Source organism: Diorhabda carinulata, chromosome X (assembly GCF_026250575.1).
Source record: "Diorhabda carinulata isolate Delta chromosome X, icDioCari1.1, whole genome shotgun sequence".
NCBI lineage: Eukaryota > Metazoa > Arthropoda > Insecta > Coleoptera > Chrysomelidae > Diorhabda > Diorhabda carinulata.
In genome coordinates this window covers 1,344,672-1,368,220 of record NC_079472.1, presented here as the reverse complement: position 1 = coordinate 1,368,220, position 23,549 = coordinate 1,344,672, and the positions used below count along the sequence as shown (strand labels likewise).

Below are 23,549 nucleotides of genomic sequence, written 5' to 3'. Positions count from 1 at the left end.
GTCCCAGAAGTACCTGGTCCGACCTGGAGTAGGTAGTCGCTCGAAAAGTCTCACTGAATTAGAAAGTACATAATCTATGCGGTAAATGTTTCAATTGGAGCGATATTTTCAAGTCCTTGGAGATTTTTAAACGCCCAGTATCCTTCTATAGCTACGAGGATGGTCCCAGAAGTACCTGGTCCGACCTGGAGTAGGTAGTCGCTCGAAAAGTCTCACTGAATTAGAAAGTACATAATCTATGCGGTAAATGTTTCAATTGGAGCGATATTTTCAAGTCCTTGGAGATTTTTAAACGCCCAGTATCTTTCTATAGCTACGAGGATGGTCCCAGAAGTACTTGGTTCGACCTGGAGTAGGTAGTCGCTCGAAAAGTCTCACTGAATTAGAAAGTACATAATCTATGCGGTAAATGTTTCAATTGGAGCGATATTTTCAAGTCCTTGGAGATTTTTAAACGCCCAGTATCCTTCTATAGCTACGAGGATGGTCCCAGAAGTACCTGGTTCGACCTGGAGTAGGTAGTCGCTCGAAAAGTCTAAATGTATTAGAAAGTACATAATCTATGCGGTAAATGTTTCAATTGGGGCGATATTTTCAAGTCCTTGGAGATTTTTAAACGCCCAGTATCCTTCTATAGCTACGAGGATGGTCCCAGAAGTACCTGGTCCGACCTGGAGTAGGTAGTCGCTCGAAAAGTCTCACTGTATTAGAAAGTACATAATCTATGCGGTAAATGTTTCAATTGGAGCGATATTTTCAAGTCCTTGGAGATTTTTAAACGCCCAGTATCCTTCTATAGCTACGAGGATGGTCCCAGAAGTACCTGGTCCGACCTGGAGTAGGTAGTCGCTCGAAAAGTCTCACTGTATTAGAAAGTACATAATCTATGCGGTAAATGTTTCAATTGGAGCGATATTTTCAAGTCCTTGGAGATTTTTAAACGCCCAGTATCCTTCTATAGCTACGAGGATGGTCCCAGAAGTACCTGGTTCGACCTGGAGTAGGTAGTCGCTCGAAAAGTCTAAATGTATTAGAAAGTACATAATCTATGCGGTAAATGTTTCAATTGGAGCGATATTTTCAAGTCCTTGGAGATTTTTAAACGCCCAGTATCCTTCTATAGCTACGAGGATGGTTCCAGAAGTACTTGGTTCGACCTGGAGTAGGTAGTCGCTCGAAAAGTCTCACTGAATTAGAAAGTACATAATCTATGCGGTAAATGTTTCAATTGGAGCGATATTTTCAAGTCCTTGGAGATTTTTAAACGCCCAGTATCCTTCTATAGCTACGAGGATGGTCCCAGAAGTACCTGGTTCGACCTGGAGTAGGTAGTCGCTCGAAAAGTCTAAATGTATTAGAAAGTACATAATCTATGCGGTAAATGTTTCAATTGGGGCGATATTTTCGAGTCCTTGGAGATTTTTAAACGCCCAGTATCCTTCTATAGCTACGAGGATGGTCCCAGAAGTACCTGGTTCGACCTGGAGTAGGTAGTCGCTCGAAAAGTCTAAATGTATTAGAAAGTACATAATCTATGCGGTAAATGTTTCAATTGGAGCGATATTTCTAAGTCCTTGGAGATTTTTAAACGCCCAGTATCTTTCTATAGCTTCGAGGATGGTCCCAGAAGTACCTGGTTCGACCTGGAGTAGGTAGTCGCTCGAAAAGTCTCACTGAATTAGAAAGTACATAATCTATGCGGTAAATGTTTCAATTGGAGCGATATTTTCAAGTCCTTGGAGATTTTTAAACGCCCAGTATCCTTCTATAGCTACGAGGATGGTCCCAGAAGTACCTGGTTCGACCTGGAGTAGGTAGTCGCTCGAAAAGTCTAAATGTATTAGAAAGTACATAATCTATGCGGTAAATGTTTCAATTGGAGCGATATTTCTAAGTCCTTGGAGATTTTTAAGCGCCCAGTATCTTTCTATAGCTTCGAGGATGGTCCCAGAAGTACCTGGTTCGACCTGGAGTAGGTAGTCGCTCGAAAAGTCTAAATGTATTAGAAAGTACATAATCTATGCGGTAAATGTTTCAATTGGGGCGATATTTTCGAGTCCTTGGAGATTTTTAAACGCCCAGTATCCTTCTATAGCTACGAGGATGGTCCCAGAAGTACCTGGTTCGACCTGGAGTAGGTAGTCGCTCGAAAAGTCTAAATGTATTAGAAAGTACATAATCTATGCGGTAAATGTTTCAATTGGGGCGATATTTTCGAGTCCTTGGAGATTTTTAAACGCCCAGTATCTTTCTATGGCTACGAGGATGGTCCCAGAAGTACCTGGTTCGACCTGGAGTAGGTAGTCGCTCGAAAAGTCTCACTGTATTAGAAAGTACATAATCTATGCGGTAAATGTTTCAATTGGAGCGATATTTTCAAGTTCTTGGAGATTTTTAAACGCCCAGTATCCTTCTATAGCTTCGAGGATGGTCCCAGAAGTACCTGGTTCGACCTGGAGTAGGTAGTCGCTCGAAAAGTCTAAATGTATTAGAAAGTACATAATCTATGCGGTAAATGTTTCAATTGGGGCGATATTTTCGAGTCCTTGGAGATTTTTAAACGCCCAGTATCCTTCTATAGCTACGAGGATGGTCCCAGAAGTACCTGGTTCGACCTGGAGTAGGTAGTCGCTCGAAAAGTCTAAATGTATTAGAAAGTACATAATCTATGCGGTAAATGTTTCAATTGGGGCGATATTTTCGAGTCCTTGGAGATTTTTAAACGCCCAGTATCTTTCTATAGCTTCGAGGATGGTCCCAGAAGTACCTGGTTCGACCTGGAGTAGGTAGTCGCTCGAAAAGTCTCACTGTATTAGAAAGTACATAATCTATGCGGTAAATGTTTCAATTGGAGCGATATTTTCAAGTTCTTGGAGATTTTTAAACGCCCAGTATCCTTCTATAGCTTCGAGGATGGTCCCAGAAGTACCTGGTTCGACCTGGAGTAGGTAGTCGCTCGAAAAGTCTAAATGTATTAGAAAGTACATAATCTATGCGGTAAATGTTTCAATTGGGGCGATATTTTCGAGTCCTTGGAGATTTTTAAACGCCCAGTATCCTTCTATAGCTACGAGGATGGTCCCAGAAGTACCTGGTTCGACCTGGAGTAGGTAGTCGCTCGAAAAGTCTAAATGTATTAGAAAGTACATAATCTATGCGGTAAATGTTTCAATTGGGGCGATATTTTCGAGTCCTTGGAGATTTTTAAACGCCCAGTATCTTTCTATAGCTTCGAGGATGGTCCCAGAAGTACCTGGTTCGACCTGGAGTAGGTAGTCGCTCGAAAAGTCTCACTGTATTAGAAAGTACATAATCTATGCGGTAAATGTTTCAATTGGAGCGATATTTTCAAGTTCTTGGAGATTTTTAAACGCCCAGTATCCTTCTATAGCTTCGAGGATGGTCCCAGAAGTACCTGGTTCGACCTGGAGTAGGTAGTCGCTCGAAAAGTCTAAATGTATTAGAAAGTACATAATCTATGCGGTAAATGTTTCAATTGGGGCGATATTTTCGAGTCCTTGGAGATTTTTAAACGCCCAGTATCTTTCTATAGCTTCGAGGATGGTCCCAGAAGTACCTGGTTCGACCTGGAGTAGGTAGTCGCTCGAAAAGTCTCACTGTATTAGAAAGTACATAATCTATGCGGTAAATGTTTCAATTGGAGCGATATTTTCAAGTTCTTGGAGATTTTTAAACGCCCAGTATCCTTCTATAGCTTCGAGGATGGTCCCAGAAGTACCTGGTTCGACCTGGAGTAGGTAGTCGCTCGAAAAGTCTAAATGTATTAGAAAGTACATAATCTATGCGGTAAATGTTTCAATTGGGGCGATATTTTCGAGTCCTTGGAGATTTTTAAACGCCCAGTATCTTTCTATAGCTTCGAGGATGGTCCCAGAAGTACCTGGTTCGACCTGGAGTAGGTAGTCGCTCGAAAAGTCTCACTGTATTAGAAAGTACATAATCTATGCGGTAAATGTTTCAATTGGAGCGATATTTTCAAGTTCTTGGAGATTTTTAAACGCCCAGTATCCTTCTATAGCTTCGAGGATGGTCCCAGAAGTACCTGGTTCGACCTGGAGTAGGTAGTCGCTCGAAAAGTCTAAATGTATTAGAAAGTACATAATCTATGCGGTAAATGTTTCAATTGGGGCGATATTTTCGAGTCCTTGGAGATTTTTAAACGCCCAGTATCTTTCTATAGCTTCGAGGATGGTCCCAGAAGTACCTGGTTCGACCTGGAGTAGGTAGTCGCTCGAAAAGTCTCACTGTATTAGAAAGTACATAATCTATGCGGTAAATGTTTCAATTGGAGCGATATTTTCAAGTTCTTGGAGATTTTTAAACGCCCAGTATCCTTCTATAGCTTCGAGGATGGTCCCAGAAGTACCTGGTTCGACCTGGAGTAGGTAGTCGCTCGAAAAGTCTAAATGTATTAGAAAGTACATAATCTATGCGGTAAATGTTTCAATTGGGGCGATATTTTCGAGTCCTTGGAGATTTTTAAACGCCCAGTATCCTTCTATAGCTACGAGGATGGTCCCAGAAGTACCTGGTTCGACCTGGAGTAGGTAGTCGCTCGAAAAGTCTAAATGTATTAGAAAGTACATAATCTATGCGGTAAATGTTTCAATTGGGGCGATATTTTCGAGTCCTTGGAGATTTTTAAACGCCCAGTATCTTTCTATAGCTTCGAGGATGGTCCCAGAAGTACCTGGTTCGACCTGGAGTAAGTAGTCGCTCGAAAAGTCTCACTGTATTAGAAAGTACATAATCTATGCGGTAAATGTTTCAATTGGGGCAATATTTTCGAGTCCTTGGAGATTTTTAAACGCCCAGTATCTTTCTATGGCTACGAGGATGGTCCCAGAAGTACCTGGTTCGACCTGGAGTAAGTAGTCGCTCGAAAAGTCTCACTGTATTAGAAAGTACATAATCTATGCGGTAAATGTTTCAATTGGAGCGATATTTTCAAGTCCTTGGAGATTTTTAAACGCCCAGTATCCTTCTATAGCTACGAGGATGGTCCCAGAAGTACCTGGTTCGACCTGGAGTAGGTAGTCGCTCGAAAAGTCTCAATGTATTAGTGAATATTTCCAACGGAATCGTCTGTTTATTTTTCTAATATTCTGAATACCCCTCGTATCGGAATGGATAGTAATTTAAAGTAATTCCGCTCGCGGTTAACATAACGATCTCGATCTTAACACAATGTCTAAACTTTCCAGTCGATTTACCGGGAAGGGTAACTTGAAGGGCGATATCCCGTCATAGGTACCTAAAATCAAATTCTCCAAGAAATACCAACGCGATAGGTATACACGAAACGAGAAAGATAGATGACTAATGATAACGGGATAACAATGTACTTAAACGTACCTTGTTAATATCAACTTCTACACAATCTATGCTGTTATCAAACAATGAGATTATCATAAATCATCATAAGCCAGCTGTCTAAACATTTAAGTCTTTACATACGCTTGCCGGGAGGTTAATCACCTGCTTGATGTGTCGTTGAGTGTATGTAAATTCGATGATTTTCTCTTGGTGTTGTTGTAATATGAATTTTTTTTATGTTGATATCAGAATTTACGAAAATGACGCACTCCCATAGCCGTGGGTTGGTTTTGAAGTTTTGAGATTCGGTTACCTGAACTCACCCCAATTCCAGTTCAATTTTATTAATATTCGATATATATATATATATATATATATATATATATATATATATATATATATATATATATATATATCGATGAACTTTTAAGTTCCAAACACTTCTTTCCGATTTTTATTTCGAGATCTGTTTGAAACGTTCCATACATTTGACATTTGACAACCAACTGTATGTAGATTGATGATAAATCTCAAGTTTTGTTACAAATTTAATAGCTAAACTGCACCATATTTGACATTTGACAACCGATTATATTTATATTGATAAATTTCAAGATTTGTCTCAAATTAAATGTTTGAACGGAATTATATTTGACATTTGACAGGCAATTATATGTATATTGATAAATCTCAAGTTTTTTCTCAAATTAAATGTTTGAATGGAATTATTTTTGACATTTGACAGGCAATTATATGCATATTGATAAATCTCAAGTTTTGTTACAAATTTAATAGCTAAACTGCACCATATTTGACATTTGACAACCGATTATATTTATATTGATAAATCTCAAGTTTTTTTCTCAAATTAAATGTTTGAATGGAATTATTTTTGACATTTGACAGGCAATTATATGCATATTGATAAATCTCAAGTTTTGTTACAAATTTAATAGCTAAACTGCACCATATTTGACATTTGACAACCGATTATATTTATATTGATAAATTTCAAGATTTGTCTCAAATTAAATGTTTGAACGGAATTATATTTGACAGTTGACAAGCGATTTTATGTATATTGATAAATTTCAAGTTTTGTCACAAATTAAAAGTTTGAACTGCACCATATTTGACATTTGACAACTAACTAATATGTTGATCGATACCTCAGACAAAGAATGCATAGATACAGAGTGGATTTTGGAAAATTAAAAGTTATCTAATACGAGGAATATTAATAATAATAAAATATTTACGATAAATTACATTTTTACAGATTTTGTTTCGTTCTGAACAAGATTTGATAATAAAACTAAAATCGATGAGTGTTCACCTTCACAATCTTCTTAACAAAGAAAATTTCTACCCCGAATGGCGACAAGATTTCCATTAAAAGGCTTATTACTGTTTGCGTAGTGTGTAAATACTTACATCACTTCGATGTTTAACATTGAAGTCAATATTTGTCCTTACTGGTCGGTGATGCAACGGTTGCGGTGGTCTGAAATTGTTTCCTAAGGGCGCTTTGGGGTGTTTGGCGTCCCCTTGCATTAGTCTTCGGAGACCGAGCATCTGCAATAAAGAAAATTTCGATTGAATTTGATAGGAAGTTGATTTTCAGAAGTGGGACTTGAATTTATCGCATTTTCCAAGTACTCCGGAAGGGATAAGAACCTTCAAGATTCACCCGAATACAAAAGACTTCATATTTCAATTGATAATACCTAACTATACTTACAGATGGCGGTAGTTACTTGAAAAAATATCACTGTTTGAAATTTCATTACAATATTTTCATTTGAAAGACCTTAACACAACCAATACACAAATTTTTCTATTGTTATTATTAGTAATATATTGGGTAACAAAGTTTCGACGAGACCGTACGAAATGCGTAGCTCAACAACACACCGGTCGACCAAATGAGATGACGACTATTTTTTTTTTCAAATTTTCGTATATAGAAACGAAACTTTCAGATACATAATGAATACACTCCGTATTTCGTTAGATCAAAGTATAAATCAAAGTAAAATAAACCGAAAGTAAAAAGGTTTGTGACCGTGTGAGAAACTTCGTAATTTGCATCGCTCGAAATGTAATTCAAAGTACTACATAGTTTCCGTTTCCCGTAGTGAGTCTAGATTTATGTTGCGACGAACTCTTCTAATCTGGATTATTTGGTCGGGTCGCCGCCTCCACAAGACGACGGCGGCTGCTAGTCAGGCGGTCTCTAGAGACTTAACAACATCGGTCTTTACACTTAGACTGACGGAAAAGTAGTTTTCGAATTAATGCACTCGAAACAATTTTTGGTATCGAATCTATCAAAATTATCTCTATATTCGTGTTGAAATTGAATTAAAACCAACGGAAATTTATCAATTTTATCAATTTAACATTTACACGTTCAAGATGGCGTGTACTTTATCACGAATTTTATGTATTCAGGTTACTTGGAGTGAATAAAACCTTTAGATAATGTTAATGGTCTGTTAAATATTGTAACCTTAGAAGATTGTTGTTGATTTACTATCAACCCCTAATTTGGAAAGGTTAACGCGTTTACGAGGGATCCTCGATGAATTTTCATTCAACATACACCACAACAACAAACTCGAACCCACGACCGGCAAATTCGAACCCGAACGCAATTAAAGTGGTGGGATAAACTAACAGTAAGGAACCTTCAGATCCCAAGCTCATAAAACCACGTACTAGTGAAATTAATTAAAAAAAAACGTTGATTATATAAATGAACTACAGTTTGTGATTGTTGTTGTTGTTTTTATGATTTCGGTGCGTAATTTTGGCACTCTCTGTCGTTTATTTGATTTTATCCGTTTTTCAGGATATTCCGAAGACTTTCCTGTGAAGTTTGTCCCACAACTCGAATCAGGTAGAGCTACTGTGATTGATTGAGATCGTTGTCATGCTGGATAATGAATTTTCATCAGATTGTCAGTCGTATTTTTTCCAAAACATCCTTAAATCATCACCGAGCTTTTGCTGTGTTTTAAAGTCGAGTTAACACATGGATCTGACATCTGTTTCTTCTTTGACTTATGCAAAAACTTCTGCTAGATCCAAAAACCTCAAATTTTGATTCCACGAAACTGCTTTTCACTTTTTAATCGTTGAATTTTTACGTTTTTAAGCCCATTGCAACTTTGACATCTTCTCCAGCTTCTCTAAACCTCCCTTTCATTGTGAATGTGAGTACTCAAAGGTAGATTTGTAGATTCATTGATCTAAAGTACTATCTCTAAGTCTCTAAGTTAATATTCTTGCCATTTTTGCAGGAATTACGAAGGTTTGGTCTAAAAAGTATCGATTCTAGTACATTTATGCGTCTCTCAGGACTAAACTACAATCATAAACAACGAAAGATTCACAGTTGAAAAGTAATAAACGAATCAAATGATACTTCCAAGTCTGAATTTGCGAGAACGCAACCAATTCATAAAGGAATTCCACAAAAAGATGTCTCGGTCTAAAAAGTATCGATTCTAGTACATTTATGCGTCTCACAGGACTAAACTACAATCATAAACAACGAAAGAATCACAGTTGAAAAGTAATAAACGAATCAAATGGTACTTCCAAGTCTGAATTTGCGAGAACGCAACCAATTCATAAAGAAATTCCACAAAAAGATGTCTCGGTCTAAAAAGTAACGATTCTAGTACATTTATGCGTCTCACAGGACTAAACTACAATCATGAACAACGAAAGATTCACAGTTGAAAAGTAATAAACGAATCAAATGATACTTCCAAGTCTGAATTTGCGAGAACGCAACCAATTCATAAAGAAATTCCACAAAAAGATGTTTTGGTGTGAAAAGTATCGATTCTAGTACATTTATGCGTCTCACAGGACTAAACTACAATCATAAACAACGAAAGAATCACAGTTGAAAAGTAATAAACGAATCAAATGGTACTTCCAAGTCTGAATTTGCGAGAACGCAACCAATTCATAAAGGAATTCCACAAAAAGATGTCTCGGTCTAAAAAGTAACGATTCTAGTACATTTATGCGTCTCACAGGACTAAACTACAATCATGAACAACGAAAGATTCACAGTTGAAAAGTAATAAACGAATCAAATGATACTTCCAAGTCTGAATTTGCGAGAACGCAACCAATTCATAAAGAAATTCCACAAAAAGATGTTTTGGTGTGAAAAGTATCGATTCTAGTACATTTATGCGTCTCACAGGACTAAACTACAATCATAAACAACGAAAGATTCACAGTTGAAAAGTAATAAACGAATCAAATGATACTTCCAAGTCTGAATTTGCGAGAACGCAACCAATTCATAAAGAAATTCCACAAAAAGATGTTTTGGTGTGAAAAGTATCGATTCTAGTACATTTATGCGTCTCACAGGACTAAACTACAATCATAAACAACGAAAGAATCACAGTTGAAAAGTAATAAACGAATCAAATGGTACTTCCAAGTCTGAATTTGCGAGAACGCAACCAATTCATAAAGGAATTCCACAAAAAGATGTCTCGGTCTAAAAAGTATCGATTCTAGTACATTTATGCGTCTCACAGGACTAAACTACAATCATAAACAACGAAAGATTCACAGTTGAAAAGTAATAAACGAATCAAATGGTACTTCCAAGTCTGAATTTGCGAGAACGCAACCGATTCATAAACGAATTCCACAAAAAGATGTTTTGGTGTGAAAAGTATCGATTCTAGTACATTTATGCGTCTCACAGGACTAAACTACAATCATAAACAACGAAAGATTCACAGTTGAAAAGTAATAAACGAATCAAATGATACTTCCAAGTCTGAATTTGCGAGAACGCAACCAATTCATAAAGGAATTCCACAAAAAGATGTCTCGGTCTAAAAAGTAACGATTCTAGTACATTTATGCGTCTCACAGGACTAAACTACAATCATGAACAACGAAAGATTCACAGTTGAAAAGTAATAAACGAATCAAATGATACTTCCAAGTCTGAATTTGCGAGAACGCAACCAATTCATAAAGAAATTCCACAAAAAGATGTTTTGGTGTGAAAAGTATCGATTCTAGTACATTTATGCGTCTCACAGGACTAAACTACAATCATAAACAACGAAAGATTCACAGTTGAAAAGTAATAAACGAATCAAATGATACTTCCAAGTCTGAATTTGCGAGAACGCAACCAATTCATAAAGAAATTCCACAAAAAGATGTTTTGGTGTGAAAAGTATCGATTCTAGTACATTTATGCGTCTCACAGGACTAAACTACAATCATAAACAACGAAAGAATCACAGTTGAAAAGTAATAAACGAATCAAATGGTACTTCCAAGTCTGAATTTGCGAGAACGCAACCAATTCATAAAGGAATTCCACAAAAAGATGTCTCGGTCTAAAAAGTATCGATTCTAGTACATTTATGCGTCTCACAGGACTAAACTACAATCATAAACAACGAAAGATTCACAGTTGAAAAGTAATAAACGAATCAAATGGTACTTCCAAGTCTGAATTTGCGAGAACGCAACCGATTCATAAACGAATTCCACAAAAAGATGTTTTGGTGTGAAAAGTATCGATTCTAGTACATTTATGCGTCTCACAGGACTAAACTACAATCATAAACAACGAAAGAATCACAGTTGAAAAGTAATAAACGAATCAAATGATACTTCCAAGTCTGAATTTGCGAGAACGCAACCAATTCATAAAGGAATTCCACAAAAAGATGTCTCGGTCTAAAAAGTATCGATTCTAGTACATTTATGCGTCTCACAGGACTAAACTACAATCATAAACAACGAAAGATTCACAGTTGAAAAGTAATAAACGAATCAAATGATACTTCCAAGTCTGAATTTGCGAGAACGCAACCAATTCATAAAGGAATTCCACAAAAAGATGTCTCGGTCTAAAAAGTATCGATTCTAGTACATTTATGCGTCTCACAGGACTAAACTACAATCATAAACAACGAAAGATTCACAGTTGAAAAGTAATAAACGAATCAAATGGTACTTCCAAGTCTGAATTTGCGAGAACGCAACCGATTCATAAACGAATTCCACAAAAAGATGTTTTGGTGTGAAAAGTATCGATTCTAGTACATTTATGCGTCTCACAGGACTAAACTACAATCATAAACAACGAAAGAATCACAGTTGAAAAGTAATAAACGAATCAAATGATACTTCCAAGTCTGAATTTGCGAGAACGCAACCAATTCATAAAGGAATTCCACAAAAAGATGTCTCGGTCTAAAAAGTATCGATTCTAGTACATTTATGCGTCTCACAGGACTAAACTACAATCATAAACAACGAAAGATTCACAGTTGAAAAGTAATAAACGAATCAAATGGTACTTCCAAGTCTGAATTTGCGAGAACGCAACCAATTCATAAAGGAATTCCACAAAAAGATGTCTCGGTCTAAAAAGTATCGATTCTAGTACATTTATGCGTCTCACAGGACTAAACTACAATCATAAACAACGAAAGATTCACAGTTGAAAAGTAATAAACGAATCAAATGATACTTCCAAGTCTGAATTTGCGAGAACGCAACCAATTCATAAAGGAATTCCACAAAAAGATGTCTCGGTCTAAAAAGTATCGATTCTAGTACATTTATGCGTCTCACAGGACTAAACTACAATCATAAACAACGAAAGATTCACAGTTGAAAAGTAATAAACGAATCAAATGGTACTTCCAAGTCTGAATTTGCGAGAACGCAACCGATTCATAAACGAATTCCACAAAAAGATGTTTTGGTGTGAAAAGTATCGATTCTAGTACATTTATGCGTCTCACAGGACTAAACTACAATCATAAACAACGAAAGAATCACAGTTGAAAAGTAATAAACGAATCAAATGATACTTCCAAGTCTGAATTTGCGAGAACGCAACCAATTCATAAAGGAATTCCACAAAAAGATGTCTCGGTCTAAAAAGTATCGATTCTAGTACATTTATGCGTCTCACAGGACTAAACTACAATCATAAACAACGAAAGAATCACAGTTGAAAAGTAATAAACGAATCAAATGATAGTTCCAAGTCTGAATTTGCGAGAACGCAACCAATTCATAAAGGAATTCCACAAAAAGATGTCTCGGTCTAAAAAGTATCGATTCTAGTACATTTATGCGTCTCACAGGACTAAACTACAATCATAAACAACGAAAGATTCACAGTTGAAAAGTAATAAACGAATCAAATGGTACTTCCAAGTCTGAATTTGCGAGAACGCAACCAATTCATAAAGGAATTCCACAAAAAGATGTCTCGGTCTAAAAAGTATCGATTCTAGTACATTTATGCGTCTCACAGGACTAAACTACAATCATAAACAACGAAAGATTCACAGTTGAAAAGTAATAAACGAATCAAATGGTACTTCCAAGTCTGAATTTGCGAGAACGCAACCAATTCATAAAGGAATTCCACAAAAAGATGTCTCGGTCTAAAAAGTATCGATTCTAGTACATTTATGCGTCTCACAGGACTAAACTACAATCATAAACAACGAAAGATTCACAGTTGAAAAGTAATAAACGAATCAAATGGTACTTCCAAGTCTGAATTTGCGAGAACGCAACCAATTCATAAAGGAATTCCACAAAAAGATGTCTCGGTCTAAAAAGTATCGATTCTAGTACATTTATGCGTCTCACAGGACTAAACTACAATCATAAACAACGAAAGATTCACAGTTGAAAAGTAATAAACGAATCAAATGGTACTTCCAAGTCTGAATTTGCGAGAACGCAACCGATTCATAAACGAATTCCACAAAAAGATGTTTTGGTGTGAAAAGTATCGATTCTAGTACATTTATGCGTCTCACAGGACTAAACTACAATCATAAACAACGAAAGATTCACAGTTGAAAAGTAATAAACGAATCAAATGGTACTTCCAAGTCTGAATTTGCGAGAACGCAACCAATTCATAAAGGAATTCCACAAAAAGATGTCTCGGTCTAAAAAGTATCGATTCTAGTACATTTATGCGTCTCACAGGACTAAACTACAATCATAAACAACGAAAGATTCACAGTTGAAAAGTAATAAACGAATCAAATGGTACTTCCAAGTCTGAATTTGCGAGAACGCAACCGATTCATAAACGAATTCCACAAAAAGATGTTTTGGTGTGAAAAGTATCGATTCTAGTACATTTATGCGTCTCACAGGACTAAACTACAATCATAAACAACGAAAGATTCACAGTTGAAAAGTAATAAACGAATCAAATGGTACTTCCAAGTCTGAATTTGCGAGAACGCAACCAATTCATAAAGGAATTCCACAAAAAGATGTCTCGGTCTAAAAAGTATCGATTCTAGTACATTTATGCGTCTCACAGGACTAAACTACAATCATAAACAACGAAAGATTCACAGTTGAAAAGTAATAAACGAATCAAATGGTACTTCCAAGTCTGAATTTGCGAGAACGCAACCGATTCATAAACGAATTCCACAAAAAGATGTTTTGGTGTGAAAAGTATCGATTCTAGTACATTTATGCGTCTCACAGGACTAAACTACAATCATAAACAACGAAAGATTCACAGTTGAAAAGTAATAAACGAATCAAATGGTACTTCCAAGTCTGAATTTGCGAGAACGCAACCAATTCATAAAGGAATTCCACAAAAAGATGTCTCGGTCTAAAAAGTATCGATTCTAGTACATTTATGCGTCTCACAGGACTAAACTACAATCATAAACAACGAAAGATTCACAGTTGAAAAGTAATAAACGAATCAAATGGTACTTCCAAGTCTGAATTTGCGAGAACGCAACCGATTCATAAACGAATTCCACAAAAAGATGTTTTGGTGTGAAAAGTATCGATTCTAGTACATTTATGCGTCTCACAGGACTAAACTACAATCATAAACAACGAAAGATTCACAGTTGAAAAGTAATAAACGAATCAAATGGTACTTCCAAGTCTGAATTTGCGAGAACGCAACCAATTCATAAAGGAATTCCACAAAAAGATGTCTCGGTCTAAAAAGTATCGATTCTAGTACATTTATGCGTCTCACAGGACTAAACTACAATCATAAACAACGAAAGATTCACAGTTGAAAAGTAATAAACGAATCAAATGGTACTTCCAAGTCTGAATTTGCGAGAACGCAACCGATTCATAAACGAATTCCACAAAAAGATGTTTTGGTGTGAAAAGTATCGATTCTAGTACATTTATGCGTCTCACAGGACTAAACTACAATCATAAACAACGAAAGATTCACAGTTGAAAAGTAATAAACGAATCAAATGGTACTTCCAAGTCTGAATTTGCGAGAACGCAACCAATTCATAAAGGAATTCCACAAAAAGATGTCTCGGTCTAAAAAGTATCGATTCTAGTACATTTATGCGTCTCACAGGACTAAACTACAATCATAAACAACGAAAGATTCACAGTTGAAAAGTAATAAACGAATCAAATGGTACTTCCAAGTCTGAATTTGCGAGAACGCAACCGATTCATAAACGAATTCCACAAAAAGATGTTTTGGTGTGAAAAGTATCGATTCTAGTACATTTATGCGTCTCACAGGACTAAACTACAATCATAAACAACGAAAGATTCACAGTTGAAAAGTAATAAACGAATCAAATGGTACTTCCAAGTCTGAATTTGCGAGAACGCAACCAATTCATAAAGGAATTCCACAAAAAGATGTCTCGGTCTAAAAAGTATCGATTCTAGTACATTTATGCGTCTCACAGGACTAAACTACAATCATAAACAACGAAAGATTCACAGTTGAAAAGTAATAAACGAATCAAATGGTACTTCCAAGTCTGAATTTGCGAGAACGCAACCGATTCATAAACGAATTCCACAAAAAGATGTTTTGGTGTGAAAAGTATCGATTCTAGTACATTTATGCGTCTCACAGGACTAAACTACAATCATAAACAACGAAAGAATCACAGTTGAAAAGTAATAAACGAATCAAATGATACTTCCAAGTCTGAATTTGCGAGAACGCAACCAATTCATAAAGGAATTCCACAAAAAGATGTCTCGGTCTAAAAAGTATCGATTCTAGTACATTTATGCGTCTCACAGGACTAAACTACAATCATAAACAACGAAAGATTCACAGTTGAAAAGTAATAAACGAATCAAATGATACTTCCAAGTCTGAATTTGCGAGAACGCAACCAATTCATAAAGGAATTCCACAAAAAGATGTCTCGGTCTAAAAAGTATCGATTCTAGTACATTTATGCGTCTCACAGGACTAAACTACAATCATAAACAACGAAAGATTCACAGTTGAAAAGTAATAAACGAATCAAATGGTACTTCCAAGTCTGAATTTGCGAGAACGCAACCGATTCATAAACGAATTCCACAAAAAGATGTTTTGGTGTGAAAAGTATCGATTCTAGTACATTTATGCGTCTCACAGGACTAAACTACAATCATAAACAACGAAAGAATCACATTTGAAAAGTAATAAACGAATCAAATGATACTTCCAAGTCTGAATTTGCGAGAACGCAACCAATTCATAAAGGAATTCCACAAAAAGATGTCTCGGTCTAAAAAGTATCGATTCTAGTACATTTATGCGTCTCACAGGACTAAACTACAATCATAAACAACGAAAGATTCACAGTTGAAAAGTAATAAACGAATCAAATGATACTTCCAAGTCTGAATTTGCGAGAACGCAACCAATTCATAAAGGAATTCCACAAAAAGATGTCTCGGTCTAAAAAGTATCGATTCTAGTACATTTATGCGTCTCACAGGACTAAACTACAATCATAAACAACGAAAGATTCACAGTTGAAAAGTAATAAACGAATCAAATGGTACTTCCAAGTCTGAATTTGCGAGAACGCAACCAATTCATAAAGGAATTCCACAAAAAGATGTCTCGGTCTAAAAAGTATCGATTCTAGTACATTTATGCGTCTCACAGGACTAAACTACAATCATAAACAACGAAAGATTCACAGTTGAAAAGTAATAAACGAATCAAATGATACTTCCAAGTCTGAATTTGCGAGAACGCAACCAATTCATAAAGGAATTCCACAAAAAGATGTCTCGGTCTAAAAAGTATCGATTCTAGTACATTTATGCGTCTCACAGGACTAAACTACAATCATAAACAACGAAAGATTCACAGTTGAAAAGTAATAAACGAATCAAATGGTACTTCCAAGTCTGAATTTGCGAGAACGCAACCAATTCATAAAGGAATTCCACAAAAAGATGTCTCGGTCTAAAAAGTAACGATTCTAGTACATTTATGCGTCTCACAGGACTAAACTACAATCATGAACAACGAAAGATTCACAGTTGAAAAGTAATAAACGAATCAAATGGTACTTCCAAGTCTGAATTTGCGAGAACGCAACCAATTCATAAAGGAATTCCACAAAAAGATGTCTCGGTCTAAAAAGTATCGATTCTAGTACATTTATGCGTCTCACAGGACTAAACTACAATCATAAACAACGAAAGATTCACAGTTGAAAAGTAATAAACGAATCAAATGGTACTTCCAAGTCTGAATTTGCGAGAACGCAACCGATTCATAAACGAATTCCACAAAAAGATGTTTTGGTGTGAAAAGTATCGATTCTAGTACATTTATGCGTCTCACAGGACTAAACTACAATCATAAACAACGAAAGAATCACAGTTGAAAAGTAATAAACGAATCAAATGATACTTCCAAGTCTGAATTTGCGAGAACGCAACCAATTCATAAAGGAATTCCACAAAAAGATGTCTCGGTCTAAAAAGTATCGATTCTAGTACATTTATGCGTCTCACAGGACTAAACTACAATCATAAACAACGAAAGATTCACAGTTGAAAAGTAATAAACGAATCAAATGGTACTTCCAAGTCTGAATTTGCGAGAACGCAACCGATTCATAAACGAATTCCACAAAAAGATGTTTTGGTGTGAAAAGTATCGATTCTAGTACATTTATGCGTCTCACAGGACTAAACTACAATCATAAACAACGAAAGAATCACAGTTGAAAAGTAATAAACGAATCAAATGATACTTCCAAGTCTGAATTTGCGAGAACGCAACCAATTCATAAAGGAATTCCACAAAAAGATGTCTCGGTCTAAAAAGTATCGATTCTAGTACATTTATGCGTCTCACAGGACTAAACTACAATCATAAACAACGAAAGAATCACAGTTGAAAAGTAATAAACGAATCAAATGATAGTTCCAAGTCTGAATTTGCGAGAACGCAACCAATTCATAAAGGAATTCCACAAAAAGATGTCTCGGTCTAAAAAGTATCGATTCTAGTACATTTATGCGTCTCACAGGACTAAACTACAATCATAAACAACGAAAGATTCACAGTTGAAAAGTAATAAACGAATCAAATGGTACTTCCAAGTCTGAATTTGCGAGAACGCAACCAATTCATAAAGGAATTCCACAAAAAGATGTCTCGGTCTAAAAAGTATCGATTCTAGTACATTTATGCGTCTCACAGGACTAAACTACAATCATAAACAACGAAAGATTCACAGTTGAAAAGTAATAAACGAATCAAATGGTACTTCCAAGTCTGAATTTGCGAGAACGCAACCGATTCATAAACGAATTCCACAAAAAGATGTTTTGGTGTGAAAAGTATCGATTCTAGTACATTTATGCGTCTCACAGGACTAAACTACAATCATAAACAACGAAAGATTCACAGTTGAAAAGTAATAAACGAATCAACCAGTAACTTGTCGCATAAGACACCGTTTCGACGGTTTATTGATTGGATTGTGGGTAAAACTCTACATCAGCTTCAATTGAGCGTTTTTTTCACTTTTTTGCGTGGAATTTTATTAAATTTATAAACTTCAAACAGAAAACAATATGGTAGTTACTTATTCTCTGCTCGCTGATATGTTAAAAGTGAAAAATCGAAATGAATTGTATTATATAGTTAGGATCGGGCACGCAGCCCCCTAGTACAGGAAATTTCGATAAAAGCCTCATTTGCACAACAATACCCTTCAAATTATTCGACTCTACCGAAGGTATTGTTCAATTCCGACGATTGATTCGAAATTTTGCATGTATTATAAAACATTTACACTACTTCAAAGTGCAGACCATGCGGATTTTCATTGAACCAATCAAGTATTTCTGTTTTTACACGATTCAAACATAATTTCCAGATGAATTACTAGATCCGAAATGTTTGTTGCGCTACTGTAGACCCATACATATTCTAAAAATGAAACAGTAGGTGTTCCGAATAGAGAAATCCAAGGCGAACGTTCTCAATAACTCAATCACCATTTCCCGTAACGCCAAAAAACCCGTTTTAAGAGATAAAAAGTCCCGATAAAAGTATCTGCATTCTACATGTTAATCACCATCGAAAATAGCCGAGCGATCAATGATCCCCCATATTTCTTGTTAATTCCATAATACGAGGGCGGTTCCTGAAGTAGCCGGCGGTAGTTTCTTCAAAAATAACCTCGAAGACACGCCACGTTTTCCAAATGCCTTAGCACAACCGATATACAAGCTCCGAGTGAGATTTTTCCTTCGTTACCATTAGTAACATGTTGAGTAGCGTTTCGACGAGACCGTACCACCTACGAATACCAAAAACAGCGGTCGAACAAACGAGATAACGACTCTAGAAAATTCACAAAGCAGTATCATCACCTGAAAGTGCACGATCTAGGACGAAGATGTTTCCGTCGAGTGTCTGGGTCGTTTTATGAAACGTGGATCAATCAAATAATAATCGAAACAATGGAGACAATAAGACAAAAACCGTTCCGCCTTCGGTCGAGGTTATGGCGTCGGTTTTTTGGGATAATTTTCATTAACTATCTTGAAAAAAGTAAAATTATATCAACGGCGATTATTATGCAACGTTTGGACGATGAAATCAAGCAGAAACGGCCGAGTTTGGCTTGGTTTCATCAGGACAATGCACCAGTACACACATCCCTTAATGCAATGACCAAAATCAATGTATTAAAGTTTGAATTGCTACTTCAAACACCCTATTCGCCAGATTTAGTCCAAATGGTGATTAATTCCTGGCTAGTTCCTTAGATTTTGTCATCCAATTGTTTTTTGGATCTTTCTAACACTTTTTCAAAAAATAGTCTTAATCTTGTGGTTCTGAATAATTTTTTTCTTATTACAAAACCAGTCGACGGCATTCGAGTTCACTGTCCACTTGGGGGCGTTTCCTTAGTACCTAGCATACATATGTTGGTACCAATCAGAAGTTTAAACAAAAAAATTTCGACATTAAAAACTAAACAAACAAAAAATCCAATAGACATAGAACCGAGACGATTTATCGAACAAATTCTCAATAAAACTGCTTGTTACTTAATTTCTGAGATATGGCAACACTGTTTTATGATGAACGTGCTCACAACGCGACATAGATCGGTTTAGAATGAATTTATTTTTGAAGATGATGATAAACTCTTATATTTATATTTGTTCTTGTATGTCCAATTGAAAACATTAATAGCAGCCCTCGTATATATTATATTCAATTGACAATCGTGTAGAAATTCCTTATAAAAAATTAATTGTATTATTAATAATAGTTAGCCGGTGAAACCTTGATGTTTATCTCACGTTTCTTTCATATAAACCGCTACTTAACAAATTACCTAAACACCATTATATTTATGTGGTACACCCGCGCCCCCTACTGTTGACATTGTTAATTTGATTGAATGATTAACCGTCAAGGAACGCATACATAAACGGCTCATTATTCAACGATAATATATCGACGATACGGGCTTCATTTCAATTAGTTGAATACCATATAACTAAAATTGTAATAACAAATAACATAATAACATAAATGAGATATAGAATCGGTTAGATTGATAAAATATGAAATATTGTTACGATGTGGGCCGTGAAACCGGTCCTGTACGGTTATAATGGAATTTTAAAATTTGGCGAAGTCGCGGCACGTTTTATGTACTTTTTGTAAACAACGGAATTCGTTTGAAGTTTGTATGAAATTATTTTCGTAAGTACACTATGCGGAGTCCTTTTTTTATCAAACAACATCGTTTTTTCCTGAACTACGGGAAGGAAAAATGTCATTTTCAATGGTAGTTGTATCAGAAAACTTTTTTTCTACTTTAGACACACTTTCGAGTGTGTTTAACTCCAATTTAAGCAATAGAGCGAGAAAAAAAACGTATTATTAAGGTCTCCCTAGTGTAGTGGTTAGAGTACAAGGCTCAAATACGATAGGTCCCAGGTTCAAGTCGCGTCGATGCGAGATTATTTATTTTTCTAGTTTTTATTCGCTAGTAGATGGAATATTGTGTGAAATTCGTGTGCAAAGTCCTTTTTTCCACTGATATTTTGAGTGTTTTTAAATAAATAACTATTTTTTAACATTTGGAGAAACTTTTTTGTCCTCTAACTTATTTCGATTCTTAACCAAGCGATTCTTATAAAGATCGATGTAATTTTTTACGGTTTGTTACTAATAAGTCCACGATGTGGACCGTCAAACCTGTCCTGTACGGTTATAATGGAATTTTAAAATTTGGCGAAGTCGCGGCACGTTTTATGTACTTTTTGTAAACAACGGAATTCGTTTGAAGTTTGTATAAAATTATTTTTATCAAACAACATCGTTTTTTCCTGAAATACAGGAAGGAAAAGTGCACTACAAATCTATTGCCTTCCTAGAGCGATGTTGATCATTTTTAACACTGTTTGATATCATTAAAAATGTCAATTTTAAAGGCAGTTGTACCAGAAAACTTTTTTTTCTACTTTAGACACACTTTCGAGTGTGTTTAAGTCCAATTTATGCAATAGAGCGTGAAAAAAAAACGTATTATTAAGGTCTCCCTAGTGTAGTGGTTAGAGTACAAGGCTCAAATACGATAGGTCCCAGGTTCAAGTCGCGTCGGTGCGAAATTATTTATTTTTCTAGTTTTATTCGCTAATAGATGGAATATTGTGTGAAATTCGTGTGCAAAGTCTTTTTTTCCACAGATATTTTGAGTGTTTTTAAATAAATAACTATTTTTTAACATTTTGAGAAACTTTTTTGTCCTCTAACTTATTTCGATTCTTAACCAAGCGATTCTTATAAAGATCGATGTAATTTTTTATGATTTGTTACTAATAAGTCCACGATGTGGACCGTCAAACCTGTCCTGTACGGTTATAATGGAATTTTAAAATTTGGCGAAGTCGCGGCACGTTTTATGTACTTTTTGTAAACAACGGAATTCGTTTGAAGTTTGTATGAAATTATTTTCGTAAGTACACTATGCGGAGTCCTTTTTTTATCAAACAACATCGTTTTTTCCTGAACTACGGGAAGGAAAAATGTCATTTTCAATGGTAGTTGTATCAGAAAACTTTTTTTCTACTTTAGACACACTTTCGAGTGTGTTTAACTCCAATTTATGCAATAGAGCGTGAAAAAAAACGTATTATTAAGGTCTCCCTAGTGTAGTGGTTAGAGTACAAGGCTCAAATACGATAGATCCCAGGTTCAAGTCGCGTCGATGCGAGATTATTTATTTTTTCAGTTTTTTTCGCTAGTAGATGGAATATTGTGTGAAATTAGTGTGGAAATGCCTTTTTTCCACTAATATTTTGAGAGTTTTTAAATAAATAACTATTTTTTAACATTTCGAGAAACTTTTTTGTCCTCTAACTTATTTCGATTCTCAACCAAGCGATTCTTATAAAGATCGATGTAATTTTTTACGGTTTGTTACTAATAAGTCCACGATGTGGACCGTCAAACCGGTCCTGTACGGTTATAATGGAATTTTAAAATTTGGCGAAGTCGCGGCACGTTTTATGTACTTTTTGTAAACAACGGAATTCGTTTGAAGTTTGTATGAAATTATTTTTATCAAACAACATCGTTTTTTCCTGAAATACAGGAAGGAAAAGTGCACTACAAATCTATTGCCTTCCTAGAGCGATGTTGATCATTTTTAACACTGTTTGATGTCATTAAAAATGTCAATTTTAAAGGCAGTTGTACCAGAAAACTTTTTTTTCTACTTTAGACACACTTTCGAGTGTGTTTAACTCTAATTTATGCAATAGAGCGTGAAAAAAAACGTATTATTAAGGTCTCCCTAGTGTAGTGGTTAGAGTACAAGGCTCAAATACGATAGGTCCCAGGTTCAAGTCGCGTCGGTGCGAAATTATTTATTTTTCTAGTTTTATTCGCTAATAGATGGAATATTGTGTGAAATTCGTGTGCAAAGTCTTTTTTTCCACAGATATTTTGAGTGTTTTTAAATAAATAACTATTTTTTAACATTTTGAGAAACTTTTTTGTCCTCTAACTTATTTCGATTCTTAACCAAGCGATTCTTATAAAGATCGATGTAATTTTTTATGATTTGTTACTAATAAGTCCACGATGTGGACCGTCAAACCTGTCCTGTACGGTTATAATGGAATTTTAAAATTTGGCGAAGTCGCGGCACGTTTTATGTACTTTTTGTAAACAACGGAATTCGTTTGAAGTTTGTATGAAATTATTTTCGTAAGTACACTATGCGGAGTCCTTTTTTTATCAAACAACATCGTTTTTTCCTGAACTACGGGAAGGAAAAATGTCATTTTCAATGGTAGTTGTATCAGAAAACTTTTTTTCTACTTTAGACACACTTTCGAGTGTGTTTAACTCCAATTTATGCAATAGAGCGTGAAAAAAAACGTATTATTAAGGTCTCCCTAGTGTAGTGGTTAGAGTACAAGGCTCAAATACGATAGATCCCAGGTTCAAGTCGCGTCGATGCGAGATTATTTATTTTTTCAGTTTTTTTCGCTAGTAGATGGAATATTGTGTGAAATTAGTGTGGAAATGCCTTTTTTCCACTAATATTTTGAGAGTTTTTAAATAAATAACTATTTTTTAACATTTCGAGAAACTTTTTTGTCCTCTAACTTATTTCTAGTCTTAACCAAGCGATTCTAATGAAGATCGATCGACATACAACGTTTTTCAACTAAATTTTCGAAATATCCCCTGGATAAATCATTCTATCTAATTTTTTAGTCCAATAATTCGAATATAAATAAACGGAATTCTTGATATTTCTTATTTACGAGGCAAAGAAGTAAATGAAAAATTTTTATTTCCATCTCGAGGAAGTAAATAAATACTAATAACGTAT

At 35.5% G+C, this 23,549-nt stretch overlaps 1 protein-coding gene across 1 annotated transcript in view; it reads right to left on the bottom strand.

Moving 5' to 3' along the window:
• LOC130902706 (carbonic anhydrase-related protein 10) overlaps positions 1-23,549 on the bottom strand; it is a 220,591-nt gene that overhangs the window by 4,356 nt on the left and 192,686 nt on the right. Inside the window, exon 9 of the mRNA XM_057814965.1 lies at positions 6,772-6,912. Coding sequence (XP_057670948.1) covers positions 6,772-6,912 — 141 coding nt within the window. The remainder of the gene's footprint in view (positions 1-6,771; positions 6,913-23,549) is intronic.